At 35.9% G+C, this 20,070-nt stretch overlaps 1 protein-coding gene across 3 annotated transcripts in view; it reads right to left on the minus strand.

Annotated features, from left to right (window-relative positions):
- Nucleotides 1-20,070, minus strand: part of OLA1 (Obg like ATPase 1) — a 174,081-nt gene that overhangs the window by 3,244 nt on the left and 150,767 nt on the right. For all 3 annotated transcript variants that reach the window (XM_088830148.1, XM_088830154.1, XM_088830152.1), the window contains 3 exons: nt 3,621-3,761; nt 2,837-2,933; nt 677-799 (listed from right to left, as the gene is read on the minus strand). In XM_088830148.1, coding sequence (XP_088686274.1) covers nt 677-799; nt 2,837-2,933; nt 3,621-3,761 — 361 coding nt within the window. The remainder of the gene's footprint in view (nt 1-676; nt 800-2,836; nt 2,934-3,620; nt 3,762-20,070) is intronic.

The raw sequence follows: 20,070 nt of genomic DNA on the forward strand, positions 1-20,070 counted from the left end.
ACCTACTGGATTTTGCTAAGTAAACCTAATAAAGTCAAACAAAATCAAGTCTGTAACAGAGTTTACATTAAAAGAAATCATTCATTACGTCTGTATAACACAGCTTCACTATTAGTGGATGCAAACTAAATTATACTTATTAGCTAAAATAAAGCACAATTTTGGACCTGCCCTCTAGTGTTGAGAAAGCAAATTAAGCTCTCAGAGATCTTTTTTTAAAAAAGTATGCAACCATGAAGTTCAGCAAAAACAGGTTTTATTTGACTAAATTTACATCGTTTTCCTTGAATTAATCCATATGCATACACATACTACTTTTATTTCAGATATTCAAGTATAATAAGTGCAAGTTTTCAGTGGTCATCAGTGAACAAATTCTTTGAAATTATTGATAACTACTTAAAGCCAGCTTTAAAATTTCTTTTTCAGTTTTAGAAAAAAAACCACAAAATTACTAACAATTTATACATTTAAAAAACTGCCTAAAAGTATGTAAATATCTATGGCTCAGTTGATAGTACATACAGTTGACAGTTAACACTAACGCTGACACAATTTAAAAGATCGCTATCATTTTAACACTGACACAATTTAAAAGATCGCTATCATTCATTTGAATCATGAGTACCTTCATATTAGCAAAAATTAAGTATGAAACTAGAAAATAGTTCCTTACCTTGACTGCATTTTCAGAACCTTCCTCTTTAAAATCTTCGTATTTCATTACTTCAGCCATAATGAATCCTTTTTCAAAATCTGTGTGAATCTTTCCTGCAGCTTGAGGAGCCTTCGTCCCTTTCTTTGAAAAGGAAGACCAGGGAAAACTAATTGCATTTAAGATGACTGATTGAAAGCGTAGAGTTTCTTTTCTTTTATCTGCAGTTGGGTTCAACTTAAACTTATAAGTTTAATAACAGTAAAGATGTCGGATATACAATTAGAACACTTTCAATGTAGGGCACTATCTGTGCAGCAGATTTAGCACAGACAAATTAGTAGATGTTATAGAAGTGTAGCTTTGTTTTTCCTAACAGTCATCCACAGATTTATCGATTTAGATGCAGTGGCCTAGTTTGGTGTAGGTTTCGATTTTCTATTCTTCATGGTGGAAAAAAAATAAGGATTTTAAAAGTAGCTTTCAAGCTGAATTATCAAAGGTTTTAAAAAGATAAAAAGCCTTGAAAATTTCAGCTCATCTAAAGAACATATAAAAATCAATATATAAAGGGACATTTTTAAGACATTTCCAACAAATCATACAATCTATGTTCAGCAAATAATTTTAAAATCCTCATAAAATTTTGAACACTTTACATAATAAACCCTGCCTCTAACCACCATGAGAGAAAATTCAAGTTGATATAGGAAGAGAAATGTCTTATAATTACCCCATATGTTAACTACAAGGACATACATTCCAGACACACACAACCATGGAAAGAAATTTGAGAAATAATGGTGACCTAAAGGCTGCTTAATAAAGCATGTTAAAGTGATAAGGAGTCTGACACTATAAAGCACAGTTTTTACAATAAAAGATGTATTGGGTTAATATGGCTACTCACTGATGCTTACCTGACTAAATATCCTAGCACATTAAATCATGGATACTTACAATCAGTCTTAAGATAAACCAGCTTTCACATTTTCAAGCCCAGAACATGTTATCCTTCCTTCTGCACATACTTAAGTTTGGAAGTTTTAAGGCTTTAAAATATACAGTAAAAATAAACTCTAGCAATTTGTTTACCAACCCAAATTGCTTTGACAGAATTTGTATGTCGATATAAAAGGACCTTAGTTATAAGTCAATCAAACATTTTTTTTTAACAAAGAAAAGAGGCGATCAAAGAAAAGTGAATCTCATATTCACACAACGCCTTTAACATTATGTTGAACTGACTTCATGTTTCTATCCATCTTAAATCAAAATAAATGTAATAATAAATTAATGTAGCCAGTGAAAACAGGAATGAAAGCAGCTCTAAAATTCATCATGTACCATACACTAAGAAAGCATAATAAAAGAATGAATAAGACACTGAATATTTCTGAAAGTTCAGATGTTATTTTTAGATTCTGTAACACGATTTCCGATTACATGTGTTTCAAAATATTTTTCAACAGTAACTACCGTATTACAATGTATTTTCATTTAAAAGCCAGCCATTACAGTTCTGTTTCTATTGTCCTTTGGGAATAAATTAGTCATTCTTTCTGGTGGCAGTCAGTTATATATCAATATTATAAAAATACGCATCACATTATTAAAGAAGACTGAATATAAAACACTAAAAATAAACACTATTTCTATAAATTCAAATTTTAAAAGGCATGAATTATTACACATTGAGTTTAGCTCTTTGAGCCCAACTGTGTATCTATGAAGAGCATAATGATGTCATACTGCTTTTATTGCTGAAAATGTAATCCGAGCAAAGCAAAGGAGGAAAGAACCACCCGCAACCCAAACAAACTTAGCGAATACAAAATGAAAAGCAACATCAATTTCACTGCAGACAAACCCAGTCACACAGATTAAGCAAGCACAATACTGGTGCGTCTTATCTCTGACCACAGGAGGAGGGTAGACAGATTCTACAGGATGAAGAAATTCAGACTATGTAATAGGCAGAATCAATTGTTACCTGCCTCAATCAATGCCGCTCCACTTTCACTGTTCAGCAGCTCACAAATAATTAAAGTTATCCTGGACAAAAACCTCATCTGTAATGACTAGCTAACCGCCACCATGACAAACTTCAAAGTCAGTGATATCAATCTGAATTCAATAGTGTGGAACTGGATATAGCTGATGAATAAGTATGAATCTTACCCTGATGGTCCATGCACGCACTTCATCTGGGCCTGCAGTGAAAAAGTATTCTAGTTGGAGTGCTGCAAACCCAGCCTTAATGATCTTTGGCAAAGCGCTGAAATGAAATGAAACAAATTCACTCAACATATAAGTAGATTGTGCCAGAAATCAGTATGAACCTAAAATATTCATTTCAAGCAGAAAATGTTAGAGAGATTAATAAATGACCATTTTTCTTTTATAATATACTTGAAGAGGTCAGAAGCATATAACTATTCCGAAAAAATCTCTTCAAAAATTAGTTTTAATTATATTAGTCTGAATATATCATTTTGACTTGTTTACTATAGAAAAAGAAAAATTTGATCTACCCATTCTATGGTTATTTTCTTCCAATATCAATTATTTCCCAGACATGGGTCATGAAAGCAAAATTATTTGATTGAAATCCAATGCTTAAACAATATATTACTGTTACTCAGAAAAAAATTAAGGCAACTGATTCACTCTTTCCCCGCCCCCACTGAACATGACGAAAGAGTTTTGGCGATCATTCCTTCTCAAAAATATACATAACTAATACCTATGTTATAATTAAAACACTGTACGGAGATGACAGATGACAGTTAAAAACTTAATTTAAAATAAATCTTTTCACTCTGTCTCATGGTAAAGAAAGGAGAAGATTCCCTCTTTATAATGGTAATTACTCTGTCATTTATTATTCTATCAGCGCAAGCAATTAAATTACTGCAAGGAAATAGTTGATAATAAAGTGTAGGGAAAATGAATGCTAATTAACCTTTGTGTCATGTTCGCTTCCAGATACTTCTGTCTCTCCTCAGCACTCAATTCTTGCAACCTGAGTTCCAAGGCCCCACTAAAAGGAATGACCAAGGCACCTGGGTCATACTTGTCCACCCACTCTTTAATTTTTATCAACCTGTAGACAAAAAAGGGCACAACATTATCTTGTAGTGCATGCATGACTGTACCACATTCATTATTATCAAGTAGCACATACATATTCATAAGAATTGCACGGTTTTATGATGCCATCTTTTTGTGTATAGCTTTCCAAGGTCAAGGCATTAACAGGCAGCAAATGCTTCAGGTATACGCCATAATATTTTACTATAATCTAGTTTTACTTTAACATATTATCTATAGGAACTATCATACAAATATTTTAAAACTTTTTGCAGTTACACTAAATTAATTCAGTATTAATACCTGTGACCTTGAGAATCTCAATGTTATGATTTATTATCTTCCTTTACAAAGTAAATTTTTAAAAAGCAAAAAACACAAAGTTCTGGATTTATAGGAATCACACCTAAAAGTATCAGCTAATTTTGAGGGGCTTTGACAATAAATAATTTGTTCCCCCTAGGTATCTATATGCCTGGTTCAATTCCTTCTTGGACTAACAAGACCTTACAGTTGTCACTGGTTTTGAGATTTCTGCTAATCCCCCCCAAAAATAAAAAAATACAGGTTTACAAACCTAGTTGATCATGTATACATTGTTCTTATGAATCTCACTTTTGTAGGATCATGAATAACAGAACTACAGAGGAAATAAATTCCTTTAACAGAAAAGGGTTTGGAAAGCCAAATCAGTTAGGAAATTGATATCAAGTATTACCTGAAAAGACATTATTGATTCTTTTCAGAATCATTTCAAATTCAAAATCATTACTGAGTCATTTCTTCCCAAGCATGGAATTTTTTTTTTTATTGAAGAATAATTGCTTTACAAAATTTTGTAAGCATGGAGTAATTTAGCAAAGTGGCAGTGAGAGCATAAATGAAATAAGTGTAGTGAGTATATTAACTAGGTTCTAATCCTACCTCTATGCTAGCTTTCTACCCTTGGGCAGGTTTCTAAACCTTTCTAAACTTCACTTTCCTTATTCACGGAAATATTAAGAGTAGACATTATACTGCAGGTAAAGAACCTAGAAAAACAAAGCTTGGCATATCATAAACAAATATGAACAGCAATTACTATTAACATTTTTTATTCTCAGGTAATCACAGCAGACATGCCTATGATTCTGGAATAGAGCTTAGTACGGAAACGGGTATAGATTTCACAGTTCAATGTAGATTGGACTATACTTGTCTCCCATATTTAGACCAAGGCTTTAAAAACGATCGTGGTAGAAAACTGAGGCAGAAATCCTTAATAAAAACAATGTAAATGTCACTACAGTGGATAGAAACACAAGAACTAAACCCTAATACTCACCATCAAACAGAACGGCAGGGATCAGTCATCAGAAAATCAAGAACATGGACTACTGAGTAGAATGGGATAAAGGGATGAAAAACTCACACACAATAGTTCAGACATGTTTGCTATATGAGGCTAACCTATAATTTATTCATTTAATATTTATCAATGGGGAACTCCCTGGTGGTCCAGTGGTTAAGATTCCATGCTTTCATTGCAGGGGCACAAGTTCAATCCCTGGATGGGGAACTGAGATCCCACATGCTGCATGGTGTGGACAAAAAAAAAAATTATCAGTGATTTTTTATCTTCGTAATATTTTTTTTTTCCTTTTGGTCACATCCTAGAAATAATGGATCAATCCCTAAGATGTATTTTGGAATCAAATATATGTCCTTTAAAAGAGGAAATCCAAGCCAGTTGTTTTCTTATCCAAAATTATGAAGGAAAGAACATTATGAGATTCTAACTTATTTTATAGACTTACACTATTCAAACAAAACTGCATTTTAAAATTTATCATTGATGGTTTAGTAACATACATTATGCAAGCCAGAATCAGAAATCAGAAATGTAACAAAAAAAGGAAAAATAACATACCAAATATAGATTCAATGAAAGTAAAATAAAAAAAGCCCATGAAAAAGAAAACAAAATATCATACATATTTTGTTTCAAAAATATGGTCAACACAGCTAATACAACTAGAACAGTTATGAGACAACAAGATAAGAAATAATGACTTTGGCTAAAATATCAATTCAGAATAACAACAGTTTTACCCTGTCATTTTAACAGCCTTTCCTGCAGATTCCTCAGAGGGATTATTTGCATTCCTCAGGTGTTCTATTGTACAATTCAGATGAATAAAGACTTACAAATCATTCCTCTACCGCCAATGTGAGACTTTGATCTAGTGAATACACTATTGTACCTTAACTATAATTGGCAAAAAACCTGACAGTGTAGAGCATCACAAGCTTAATAACAAAGGAGAATATCTCAAAGTGTTGACAGATGATCTTCATAATGCAGAAGCAGAGCTGGTACATTTTAGCAATAAATGAGCACTGAGGTCTAAAGGTCTCTAAAGTGACTGACATCAGACCTGCTATAGCCTCACTAAAAGAAAAAGGTACCGTGGCACTCTCCGTAAAGTGAGTTAGGTCTTTGCCTGCAAGCTTCACTTTTGTGACTTTCCCTGTCATAGAAAACACAGGGAAGATGAAAAGTGAGTTAGGTTCTTTGGCTGTCTGCTTTACTTTTGTTACTTTTACTATCAAACAAAAGTGAGAAATGCCTCAAAGTGATTTTTAATTACATATTTGAAATAAACCTTGAGTAATTAAAAATATGACTTGATTTCAAGATTATAGACTAAAATACATATAATATATCTATTAGGTCTGATGGTTACAAAAGTGTGATAATGAGGCCAAGATCACAAGTTTGAACCCCATGGGGACCAGTTACCTTTTGCAGAAAGCTATCTATTCTATTGCTACAAACCGTACCCCAAACTCATCTCAAAAATGTGAGCTATGGCACATGAGGGAATATGGAAAATCGAAGTTGCGCTCAGGACCACTACAAGAAAAACAATTTCAAGTACAATACATTCTGTCAAAGTGACTGAATAGTAATCTCCATACACAAATGTTAGCAAATGTCTAAAGAAAACTATCTAACAGTAACCAAAATAATAATGATATTGTCATAGAATACCAAATTATAGGAGGGGAGAAGGAACAGTAAAGACAGTATACTCCCAAGGAGTTAAACAGTAAAGACTTTCACAATATTCATTTTATAAATTCATATAAATAGATTATTGCACAAAGCTGGAGATTACTGATAAGGAGTCAGAGCCACACTGATTTCCCCAAAGTTTTATGAGTGACAAATGGAAAGAAGAACTACCGTTAGCTGTACTTTTCTTCCTACTAATGATTCTACAGCAAGTGGACTAAGCAGGGACAATCAATTTTAAAGCTAAAGGGTTATGCTTTGAAATTCACTGGCAGGTTTTGATATGGTAGAGTCTTTAGCAAAATGAGACCTTTAGTATTAAGCCAGTTTCAGATTTCTAAAAGATTATGTCTGAAATTTATCTTTGGTTTTATAATCTGACCTTCTTATCCAGTCATGAAATTTCAGATTTCATAATTTGATTTTCCTTGGGTTAATTTACATGGTTTGTATTTCTCTTCCCAGATACAAATTTTATTTCTAAAAGTTACATTTGTCTTGTCTTTGAAATCTACCTGTTCTTTTTTGGTAACATTTTATTCTTGTTTAATGAATTCTTATTCCCTACAATATTTTTAAAAGATTAATTGAAGGTTTCTTTCAGACTGTTCTAATTACTTCTAGTTTCTTGTGTATAACTCTGCCTGACCCCCTTTAATATGCCATCTTCTAATCTCTCAAAACAGGTGGCTCCTGTGTATGTGCTGTTATTTTTGGATGTGTGATCATTTGGCAGGAGCTGTTTTGTTCCAAGAGAATCTGGGATCAAATCCCTGGGTTGCTGAGATATATCTATGACATAGTTTTGTGGGTTTTTTTCCTTCTAGGGAAAGACCTATGGAGGATTTTGGGCTCTGGATCATTTTGAGGCTTAGAGTTTCTGCACTACGTTACTGGTAATGTACACAGTGTAGCCCCAGTCTCTAGTTTCCTGAGAATAACAGTTTGCATTTTTCTAGTGTCTCACGTGGAAAAGACAGCTCTTTCTAGGTTTTACGAGTGTGCGGTTCTGGCACCTGTAGCCTGTGCCTTGAGTCTTATTTCTACATGGACACTAAGGCCTCTAAGCCATATTAGATATTTCCCCTGAGGGCCATACACTGTAGAGTTCACTTTTTACTATCAGAGTTTCCTCTTTGTTTCTGATACCTAGAGAACCCCTTTTCTTGCTTTCAAGTCCTGCCATGTTCTAAAAATACCACGTCATCAAAAATACTATCTTTCCTGGTTATTTCCTCTGATGTTTCTATATATGAGAAACAGAAGGGAGCTTCCTGTATTGGCTGAGTCCACCCTCTTAACTGGAAGTTTTCCACACTACAGTTAAATTCTCCATTTTATTGTATCCTAATAAAACAGCTTTCATACATTTTTTTACCATCACCCATAAGAAGAAATAGATTTTATACTTGATTCAAACATATGGTGCACAGACACATTATTTTCATATACATATCCAAACTGAGACTGATTTCAGAAAACAGTACTTACCTTTACAATGGAAAAGAGCAATCTCAATGGTACTATTTGATATTCGGCATAAAACTAAGTTTTTGCAACTTAAATGCTATAATGCTTTTCTCTAATATACTTTAATATGAATTTTAATTTATTCTTTTCTACACTTCATGTCCATCTAGCCATTCAATGATCCCAGCTACTCAAATTCAGATTTTTCTAAAAATCTTTTAAAGATGGCAAAATTTAGAACTAAAGCCAAGTTCAGTTCAGTTCAGTCACTCAGTCGTGTCCAACTCTTTGTGACCCTATGAACCGCAGCACGCCAGGCCTCCCTGTCCATCACCAACTCCCGTAGTCCACCCAAACCCATGTCCACTGAGTCAGTGATGCCATCCAACCATCTCATCCTCTGTCATCCCCTTCTCCTCCTGCCCTCAATCTTTCCCAGGATCAGGGTCTTTTCAAATGAATCAGCTCTTCGCATCAGGTGGCCAAAGTATTGGAGTTTCAGCTACAACATCAGTCCTTCCAATGAACACTCAGGACTGATCTCCTTTAGGATGGACTGGTTGAATCTCCTTGCAGTCCAAGGGACTCTCAAGAGTCTTCTCCAACACCACAGTTCAAAAGCATCAATTCTTTGGTGCTCAGCTTTCTTTATAGTCCAACTCTTACATCCATACATGACCACTGGGAAAACCATAGCCTTGAGTAGATGGACCTTTGTTGGCAAAGTAATGTCTCTGCTTTTTAATATGCTGTCTAGGTTGGTCATAACTTCCCTTCCAAGGAGTAAGCATCTTTTCATTTCATGGCTGCAATCACCATCTGCAGTGATTTTGGAGCCCAGAAAAATAAAGTCAGCCACTGTTTCCCCATCTATCTGCCATGAAGTGATGGGACCAGATGCCATGATCTTAGTTTTCTGAATGTTGAGCTTTAAGCCAACTTTTTCACTCTTCTCTTTCACTTTCATCAAGAGGTTCTTTAGTTCTTCTTCACTTTCTGCCATAAGGGTGGTGTCATCTGCATATCTGAGGTTACTGGTATTTCTCCTGACAATCTTGATTTCAGTTTGTGCTTCATCCAGCCCGGTGTTTCTCATGATGTTCACTGCATATAAGTTAAATAAGCAGGGTGACAATATAAAGCCTTGACATACTTCTTTTCCTATTTGGAACCAGTGTGTTGTTCCATGTTCAGTTCTAACTGTTGCTTCCTGACCTGCATACAGGTTTCTCAAGAGGCAGGTCAGGTGGTCTGGTACTCCCATCTCTTTCAGAATTTTCCAGTTTATTGTGATCCACACAGTCAAAGGCTTTGGCATAGTCAATAAAGTGGAAACAGATGTTTTTGGAACTCTCTTGCTTTTTTGATGATCCAGTGGATGTTGGCAATTTGATCTCTGGTTCCTCTGCCTTTTCTAAAACCAGCTTGAACATCTGGAAGTTCACGGTTCACGTATTGCTACAGCCTGGCTTGAAGAATTTTAAGCATGACTTTAATTTAGTAGCATGTGAGACGAGTGCAATTGTGAGGTAGTTTGAGCATTCTTTGGCATTGCCTTTCTTTGGGATTGGAATGAAAACTGACCTTTTCGAGTCCTGTGGCCACTGCTGAGTTTTCCAAATTTGCTGGCATATTGAGTGCAGCACTTACAAAGCCAAGTTACAATACCATTTATGATATCTTGAACATTAGAACTCTCTCAAATCTGCTTATTCTACTTTCCAGTGTCAAAGTAGATTTAAAATTTTTTAAATTGTTACCTGTGAAAACGTTAGGTCCTTATATAAATCTTACATGGTTTTCTATGTGAATCAGGGCCTTAACTTAAAAATACAGTACTGGTATCCTGCTTCTGATTAACTGTTAATCGCTGACAAGAGCCCTTGTCAGTATTCAGAAAGTGATGCAACTTATACATCAGAGGATGTGTAGCTTAACAAGACTTGGTCCATGTTATTAAGTATGTGGCCTTGACTAAGCAAGTTCCCCTCTTGTTGTTCAAAATATCAGTTCAGTCACTCAGTTGTGTCCGACTCTTTGTGACCCCATGGACTACAGCACCACAGGCCTCCCTGTCCGTCATCAACTCCTGGAGTTTACTCAAACTCATGTCCATTGAGTCAGTGATACCATCCAACCATCTCATCTTCTATTGTTCCCTTCTTCTCCTGCCTTCAATCTTTCTCAGCATCAGGGTCTTTTCAAATGAGTCAGTTCTTCACATCCGGTGGCCAAAGTATTGGAGTTTCAGCTTCAGCATCAGTCCTTCCAATGAACACTCAGGACTGATCTCTTTTAGAATGGACTGGTTGGATCACCTTGCAGTCCAAGGGACTCTCAAGAGTCTTCTCCAACACCACAGTTCAAAAGCATCAATTCTTCAGCAATCAGCTTTCTTCACAGTCTAACTCTCACATCCATACATGACTACTGGAAAAACCATAGCTTTGACTAGATGGACCTTTATTGGCAAAGTAATGTCTCTGCTTTTTAATAAGCTGTCTAGGTTGGTCATAGCTTTTCTTCCAAAGAGCAAGCGTCTTTTAATTTCATGGCTGCAGTCACCATCTGCGGTGATTTTGGAGCCCAAGAAAATAAAGTCTGTCACTGTTTCTACTGTGTCCCCTCAAGTGATGGGACCAGATGCCATGATCTTAGTTTTCTGAATGTTGAGTTTTAAGTCAATTTTTCCACTGTCCTCTTTCACTTTCATCAAGAGGCTCTTTAGTTCTTTGCTTTCTGCCATAAGGATGGTGTCATCTGCATATCTGAGGTTATTGATATTTCTCCTGGCAATCTTGATTCCAGCTTGTGCTCCTTCCAGCCTAGCGTTTCTCATGATGTACTCTGCATATAAGTTTAAATAAGGAGGATGACAATATACAGCTTTGACGTACTCCTTTCCCGATTTGGAATCAGTCTGTTGTTCCATGTCCAGTTCTAACTGTTGCTTCTTGATCTGCATACAAATTTCTTAGGAGGCAGGTCAGGTGTCTGGTATTCCCATCTCTTGAAGAATTTTCCAAAGTATAGATATACCATAAATTCAGGGGGCACTGATAAACATTGAGCTTATGTCTAGTCTTCTTCCTTGCAGGTTTCCTCTCATTTTTATTAAAACTGCTCAAAGTCCCAAATAATGACTTTAAGAAAATCACATTTTTCTTTTCCATTTTCCAAACATGTTCACTGCAAATTAATGCTCATTTGCATTGTTCTAAAATAAACAAACATATATCCCATAAACAATATTCATTCAAGACCAAATAATTAGCTCTAGTACATTCAAAGTTCCCAACCCTTCAAAATTCTGTTTGAATAAACTTACTAAAGTGAGGTCATTAAGGAAGTCAATGGGAAAAAAAGAGGTAGAAAGAAGAAATACCAAAAAACTTCTAATCTAATTATTAGTCTCTGGAAATCTAATCCCTGTTCTAAAAGAGATCCCCATCTGTTATCTATGTAACTGACTTCAGGTTTCAATGTTCTTGTCTGACTTGATGGAACTGTGCAGGACAACAATTAAACTCTGCTCCACAGAGTGTGCTCTCATTACCTGGGTGCTTTTTAGAAATGAAGAATCTCAGAATCTGCATTTTAAAAAGATCCTCAGGTATTTTACATGCAAACTAAACTTTCAGAAGCACTGAATTAAAGGACTTTGAAAATGAAAGCACTTTAAGTGAAAACATGAAAATGTCTGCAAGAACTCTGCAGACCAACTTATAACTAAACAGATGTTGACTACCTATCCCATTGACATGAGAGGAGTGAGAATAATAGAAAAACTTGTCCCAGGTTCGAAACCAAAAGAGAAAAAAGTTACCAGAATTTCAGGAAGTATAAGGAAAATGTTTGCTCTGACACCCCTGCAGTATCAAAGATGTTTTAGATTCAGGGTAAAAATAATTAAAAAGAATTACTATGGTCAGTTCATTTCAGTCGCTCAGTCGTGTCCGACTCTCCGCAACCCCATGAATCACAGCATGCCAGGCCTCCCTGTCCATCACCAACTCCCGGAGTTCACTCAAACTCATGTCCACAACAGTTTCTTTATAAGACATAATTATGTCTCTCTTATTCTAGTAAGCCTCAATACCTGGAAAAACATCTGTGAGTTAGCTTTGGAATCTAGATTCAAATTATAAGAAATGAGCCCAGCAGAGAGGACTCTGTGAAATCTGAATTCATATCAAGTAAAAGGGATGTTACCACAAATTGTTCTCTATGAGGACCTCAGAGAACCACTGTCTGGAAAACAATGTTCATCTTTGCAGTCACTGTATTAAAAGTGGCATTTGTCCATATACACATTTGTGTACACACACACACACACAGAGAAATGTTGCAATGAATAAACAGGAGAAAACATAAGGATGAATCCTAATTACTTTGAGTAAATCATAGTAATCCCATTCTCCAGCTGGCAACTTGACTGACAAGTTGCCATGTGAACTAGTTCTGGCCAATAGGGCATGAGAGGAAGCTTGCTACAGGCTTCAAGAAGATTCTGAAAGGCTCCTTTTGCTCTTAAAAAGGGTAAAGAAGAGTGTCTCTGCTGGACACTATGTCTGGATTTTACCTCTAGACTTCTAACAGCCATACTTTGACCAAAATAATGGATGTAAGGAAAGATGAGAAAAACCCTTGTTCTTAAAACTATCACAGGAACACTGAATTAACCAAACCTGGAGACAAACTACCCTGGGTTTAACTATTACATGTTGGGATTGTCTTTGTTATTTGTAGTATCCTGATACTGACTCTGATCACATTTTAGGGTTCTCTTCATTTGAATATATGAATGCAGCTCCTCTTAAATGGTCTAACTCTACCTTATTTTTTAGAATAGCAGCTACTGTAGAGCCTTCCCTGAGCGTCCATATAGATAGATGTTATTACCACACTCCATCCTATATTATAAATTGCCTATTTGGAGAGGGGTTTATCTCTTCCCAGTATAATAAAAACTTTGTGAGGTCAGGCACTTGTCTTTGTCCCCTGATATATCTACAGAACTCTACTAGCACAGAACTGGCATATAGTGAACGTTCAAACATTTTCTGAATGGATAACAAAGTGGAAAGTGTTTTGACAATAATTAGCTGAGGGACTATGGGTAGTATTTAAGTTCTCTTAGCTTTAGTGCACCTGCAAAATGCTGAGTAGTTTTCAAATGGTTCTGGGTTCCCTACAGGAACTCTCAAGGTGCTAGGAGGAGAAATTGTGGAAAGAGAAAAAGAGGAGCAAGAGGGAGGTTTGAAACTCTCCACTTTTGCATTTCAACCAGAGCTGCATCATTCTGCCATGTTGGATTTCTGCATCAGAGTTCATCAGAAGAAAGAGTTCTGTTGTTTTCAACAACTCTAAAGTTTAATGATTAAGTGATCCTTTTAAGACTGCAAATTCTATCATTTTATGCCATATGCCAGAAAGTGAATACAAGTGCTGAAATTTAAAGCACTTCAAATTTTTGCTTAAATGTATTTTCTACCATCTTAAAAAAAAGCTCTCCTTTTCCGTTTTCTGTCACTCTGTTCCCTCACTTTGACTTATTTTTCTTCATAGCACTTATTATACTATGCTCTTAGTGTTTATTGTCTTCCATTCATTACTTCAATCCCTATTCCAGGTGATCTTACCGACCCAGGGACTGAACCTGTGTCTCTTGCGTCTCCTGCATTGGCAGGAGGATTCTTTACCACCAGTGCCACCTGGGAAGCCCCACTGGTAAACCCACTTACTCACTTATTCAGTTCAATTCAGTTCAATCACTCAGTCATGTCCAACTCTTTGCGACCCCATGAACCGCAGCACGCCAGGCCTCCCTGTCCATCACCAACTGCCGGAGTCCACCCAAACTCATATGCATCGAGTCGGTGATACCATCCAACCATCTCTTCCTCTGTTGTCGCCTTCTCCTCCTGCCTTCAATTTTTCCCAGCATCAGGGTCTTTTCAAATGAGTCAGCTCTTCGCATCAGGTGGCCAAAGTATTGGAGTTTCAGCTTCAACATCAGTCCTTCCAATGAATATTCAGGACTGATTTCCTTTAGGGATGGACTGGTTGGATCTCCTTGCCATCCAAGGGACTCTCAAGAGTCTTCTCCAACACCACAATTCAAAAGCATCAATTCTTTGGCGTTCAGCTTTCTTTAGTCCAACTCTCACATCCATACATGACCACTGAAAAAACCAAAGCCTTAACTAGATGGACCTTTGTTGACAAAGTAATGTCTCTCCTTTTCAATATGCTGTCTAGGTTGGTCATAACTTTCCTTCCAAGGAGTAAGCGTCTTTTAATTTCGTGGCTGCAATCACCATCTGCAGTGATTTTGGAGCCCAGAAAAATAAATTTAGCCACTGTTTATTAGGGCAAAGAATTTTTTTTTAATATTTTGTTCACTGCAATATTTCCAGCACCACTTATGATACAAAAAAAGTCACAATATAGTGGATTTTCATCAAGGTTATTCTGTGGCTTGAACTACTACACCCCACCCTACCTTACCCCCAGCCCCTGTAAACTACCATACTTTGTTTTTATGAGTGTGATTAATTTAGATACCTCTTACAAGTAGAATCATATGGTGTTTGTCTTTTTTTGTGACTGGCTTATTTTACTTCACAATGTCCTCAAGGTTCATCCACGTTATAGCAGATGACATGATTTCCTTTTTATAAAGACTGAATAATATTCCATTGTATATATATACCACATTTTGTTTATGCTTTCATTCAATGATGGACATTTCTTAGGATAAATGTTTATTCAAGTCCTTTGTCCATTTTAGAATTGGGTTAATTGGGATTTTGTTGTTGTTGTTGAGATTATGATATGATCAAAAGGGTACTATCACAATTCAATAGGGAAATAACAGTTAACAAATGGGGCTTAGACAAGTGAATATCCACAAACAAAAGCTAAAATGGACCAAAGATCCAAATGTAAGAGTTAAAACTATAAAACTCTTCAAAGATAGCAGGTGGAAATCTTCACATTTTTGGATTAGGCAATAATAGTTTCTTAGATATGACACTTAACACACAAACAACCAAAGAAAAAATAAATGAGAATTTATCAAAATTTAAAATTTTGTGCACCAAAAGACACTATCAAGACAGTGAAGCGACAGTACATAGAATGGGAAAAAAATGTTTGGAAAGTATGTTTCCAATAAGGGCCGAGTAAAGAAACTATACTAACAAATTCAATTACAGATGTGCAACAAGCATTTACATAAGGAACTATGTTCAATATCTTATAATAAACTACAATGGAAAATAATGTGAAAAAAAAAATAACTGAATTACTTTGCCATAAACCTGAAACCAATACAATATTATATATCAACTATATACTTCAATAAAAAAGCACCACTAAATAATAATGAAAACTTACCACTCAGTAATAAAAAGACAGAAACTCAATTTTAAATGGGCAAAGGATTTGAACAGACATTTCTCCCAAGAAGATATACAAATGGCCAACATGTATATGAAAAGATGTTCAATATCACCTAATCATCAGAGAAATGTACAAATCAAAACCAAAATGAGATATTCTATACCCACTGAAGTGAAATGAAGTCACTCAGTCATGTACAACTCTTTGCGACCCCATGGACTAAAGCCTACCAGGCTCCTCCATCCATGGGATTTTCCAAGCAAGAGTACTGGAGTGGGTTGCCATTTCCTTCTCCAAGGGATCTTCCCGACCCAGGGATCAAACCCAGGTCTCCCGCATTGCAGGCAGAAGCTTTACTGTCTGAGCCACTAGGGAAGTCCTCTATACACACTAGGATGGTTAAAAACATAAAAAGATGGACAATAAGTGGTATATCCATACAGTGGAAAGTAATTCAGTCATAAAAAGAAATGAAGTACTGATACATGCTACAACAGGGATGAACCTTAAAAAACATTATACTAAATAGAAGAAGCCACAGACAAAAGGCTACATATTGTATGATTCAATTTATATGAAATATCCTCAATGGACAAATTCAAAGACACAAAGTAGATTAGTGGTTGCCTGGGCCTAGGCAGAGGAGGCAATGGGGAGTGACTATTAATGGGCAAAGAGCTTCTTTCTGCGGTGATGAAAATGTTTTGAAACTAGTGTTGATGCTGGCAAACTGTGGATATACTAGAACCCACTTTAAAAAGGAACATTTTGTGCATATTAATTATCTGAAAAATAAAAAACCCAAAGCTAAACTGAGAATTTGAAAATAAATGACAAAAATGCTAATACTTTGTATTTTGATCCTATAATATCTAACCTTCCTGCAGAAATAGAAGGGATCAATAGAAAAAGCAGAGATTTTGGAGTAAACACCAATTCAAATGCTAGTTTAATCACATACTAGCTATAAGATTCTGGGAAAGCTACTTAAGCTTCCTGAACCTCAGTTTAATCACCAACAACACAAATAATATAGCCTCACAGGCTGATGTATTAAAGTGCTTGGAACACAGGAGGCCTTCAAAGGTTAGTCCCCAATCTTAGCTGTCTCCTATCAGTGTGTGGGTTTAATACAGAATTTAAAAAAATGTTACACTGCCTGGAAGTAAAGAATGATGGTTCTTTAAAAAATTGGGTCTGTATTTCTGAGAAGAAGTCTTGCCTAACCAACTTTTTATAGATAGAAAAGTAACTGGAAAGAATGCAAGCACAATGATTGTAAACATATACAGTAAGTAACTAAGTGTACTGATAAGCATTATGTTAAACCTTGAACAATCAACTTTGAAAAAGGGGGTGTAAGGGATGGGGAAGGAAAAACAGATAAATGCATAATTTAAAAAGAGAATGATAAGCATTGTGATGGGAGAAGTAATGTACCACAGGCATGATTAAAAGGAGAAAACAAACAATCTTGATAAAGGAAGATTTAGGCCTCATTAAAACAGAGAATTTTAGGAAAAGAAACCAATACATTCAGTGGTCTTTTCAATTATGTAACTTAAAAAATAAAAACAGGAAAAGCAGAAAAGGAACGGGGTTTTTGTTCATGACAGTAAGAAAGTGAGTAAGTAATAAAGAAACCCCCAAGGGAAAGATCAATATGGGTACGTATGTCAGAATCAATCTGCACATACCTCCTTTCCCATATGGATACTTCTTGTTGAAGTTGTTCTTAATTCATCCTCTGGAAGGGGTTTCCATATTCTAACAAAGGAGTCCATTCCCTCATGATCCAAACCCTCAGTCTATTTACCATGTGGGATACACATGGACTGCATAAAGGAGCCGACACAGAAGGATACAAACCCAAGGTAAATAGTCATCATAAAAAAGAGAAAAGTCACCGTTTGTGTATTTTTGGAGAACAGTGATTTGGGGACAGTGGAGAGGCAAGAAGCACTTAAAAAGACACAGGTTCTTAATGCAAGCTTCATTAGTTGCAGATGGATACGCTGCTTCTGAAAGAAGATTATTCTGTTATAGAAATATCTATTTCAACATAACTTGGTATGCACAGTCTTAAAGTGCCAACTGGCTTTAGTAGAGTATGTTTATACAAGAAAAGGGATAACTAGGAATCACATCTATCAAAATTTGTAGCTGGTTTCATAGCTTGTAGTTTCTCCTAGCAAGTAATAATACATTGGAGTCCATTATTCTATTGAAAAGACACTGTATGTAAAACGAGCTTGTGTAAATAAGACACAAAAGTTAATTTACTTTAATGAAAGGAATCCTATAATTAAAGGATACTCACACATAATCCCTTTGCCAAGAGAGGCAGTATAGAATATGGTTACAGTGTACTGAAGCCAGACAAAGGAGATTATCCTAGCCATGTCATGGAACCTTTCTAAAGTCTCAGTTTTCTCATCAATAAATGGGAGATAATAATAGCATCTACATCACAGGATTGCTGTGAAGATTAAATGAGAAAGTGCACATAAGATGCTTAGCATGCTATCTGATACAAGGTAAATGATCAACATATGTATTCTATTATTAATAAAGCAAAGAATGGCTTTGCCTCTTTTGAACACCTCAATGTTCAGAACACAATTTCTTATAAAGAAGTATGTTGTATGTTTATCTGTGATCTGGCTATTAGTCAAATTTATCTGAGAAGACAGGTCTAGCACTAACCACTTCAGACTTTTTTATAGGGATTTCTTCTCTTTCTTATTTTCTCCTTAAAGCGTCCTACCTGTGGTAAAGGTAAATAGCAAGTTTTGCTACTCATTAAATTGCTACTGAGTGATATTCTGGCACTTTCCAAGAAGGGCAAAAATTTACCTAAGGTGCAAATATATCAAAAGAAAAACAGATTTGATATGAACCAGTAGGAAGTATATTTGACTTTACTATAATTTCTAAAGCAATATCAGTGCAGTCAGTCTAGGAACCATTTACTACGTGTCTCTGAGTATGAAAAGAAATGTCTCACTTCCTCTTCCCTGGCCATACTGGGAGACACAAAATTAATAAAACCTTTATTCCTTTGCTTGCGTTCTCAGTTCAAAGGTTTCCCTCCACTGCCTTTACACATTCCCGGCTACACTTATATACTGTTTTAGCTAAATTCACTTGAAAAGAAATTGCCAAAACTGACTGAGCGACTTCACTTTCACACACTGGAGAAGGAAATGGCAACCCACTCCAGTGTTCTTGCCTGGAGAATCCCAGGGATGGGGGAGCCTGGTAGGATTCCGTCTATGGGGTCACACAGAGTCGGACATGACTAAAGTAACTTAGCAGCAGCAGCAATTTTATTAATGACATATTAAACTATACTCTTGAGTAGTTTCTCTTACTTTAAACAAGATTTCTGCTCTTAGAATACACCAAAATCATAATTATAAATGAGATATCAAATTCTATACAACTGACTTAAGCCCACATTTAATTCTATTCCTAGTATAGATACATCTTTTCTCTAATAATTAGTCTAAAAGTCATTAAAGTTAACCTATCTTTACATCATAATCAAGTAAATAAAATTAAAATAATATACCACTTTTGGGCTATTAAATGAGAACTGATTAAAGCAAGACCAACATCCAGTATTGGCTGGGGTTAAGGAAAATGTACTTTCTTGGATGGCTACAAGGATGTTCATTGTACCTTACTCACACACACAAAAATGTCAAATAACCACAACAGAAAACAACAGTGAGGGATCTGGATAACTGAAGAGTTAATATCCAAATTATATAAAGGACTCATAGAACACAACATTTTAAAAAAATCTGATTTTAAATGGACAGATAACCTGAATAGACACTTCTGCAAAAAAAAAAAAAACACAAAAAGTCAAAAGACACTTGAAATGATGTCCAGTATCACTAATCATCAGGGAAATGCAAATCAAAACCACAGTGACATATCACCTCAGATCTGTCAGAATGGCTATCATCAGAAGGACAACAAATCCCGTTTGTTAGTAAGGATGGAGAGAAAGGAACGCTTGTGCACCGCTGGTGGGAATGCACAGTGGCACAGGGTGCTCAGAAAGTGAGAAAGAACATGACCATATGATCCAGTAATGCCATTTCCAGGCATATACCCAAAGAAAACAGGGACAAATCTGAAAAGACATATGCACCCCTATGCTCACTGTAGCATTACTTACAATAGCCAGCACATGGAAGCAACCTGTGTCCACTGATAGACCATGGATAAAGACCGTCCTCCCCTGCACCTCCCCACTGAGGTGGCGCTCTGTCACAAAGAAGCACGAAATCTCACCATTTGTGACCACATGGATAGACCTAGAGGGTATTATCATTCTAACTGAAGTAAGTCAGAGAAAGTATGATCTCAGTTA

This window comes from Moschus berezovskii, chromosome 2 (assembly GCF_049115385.1).
Source record: "Moschus berezovskii isolate FMDL1 chromosome 2, NW_MosBer_1.0, whole genome shotgun sequence".
Lineage (NCBI taxonomy): Eukaryota > Metazoa > Chordata > Mammalia > Artiodactyla > Moschidae > Moschus > Moschus berezovskii.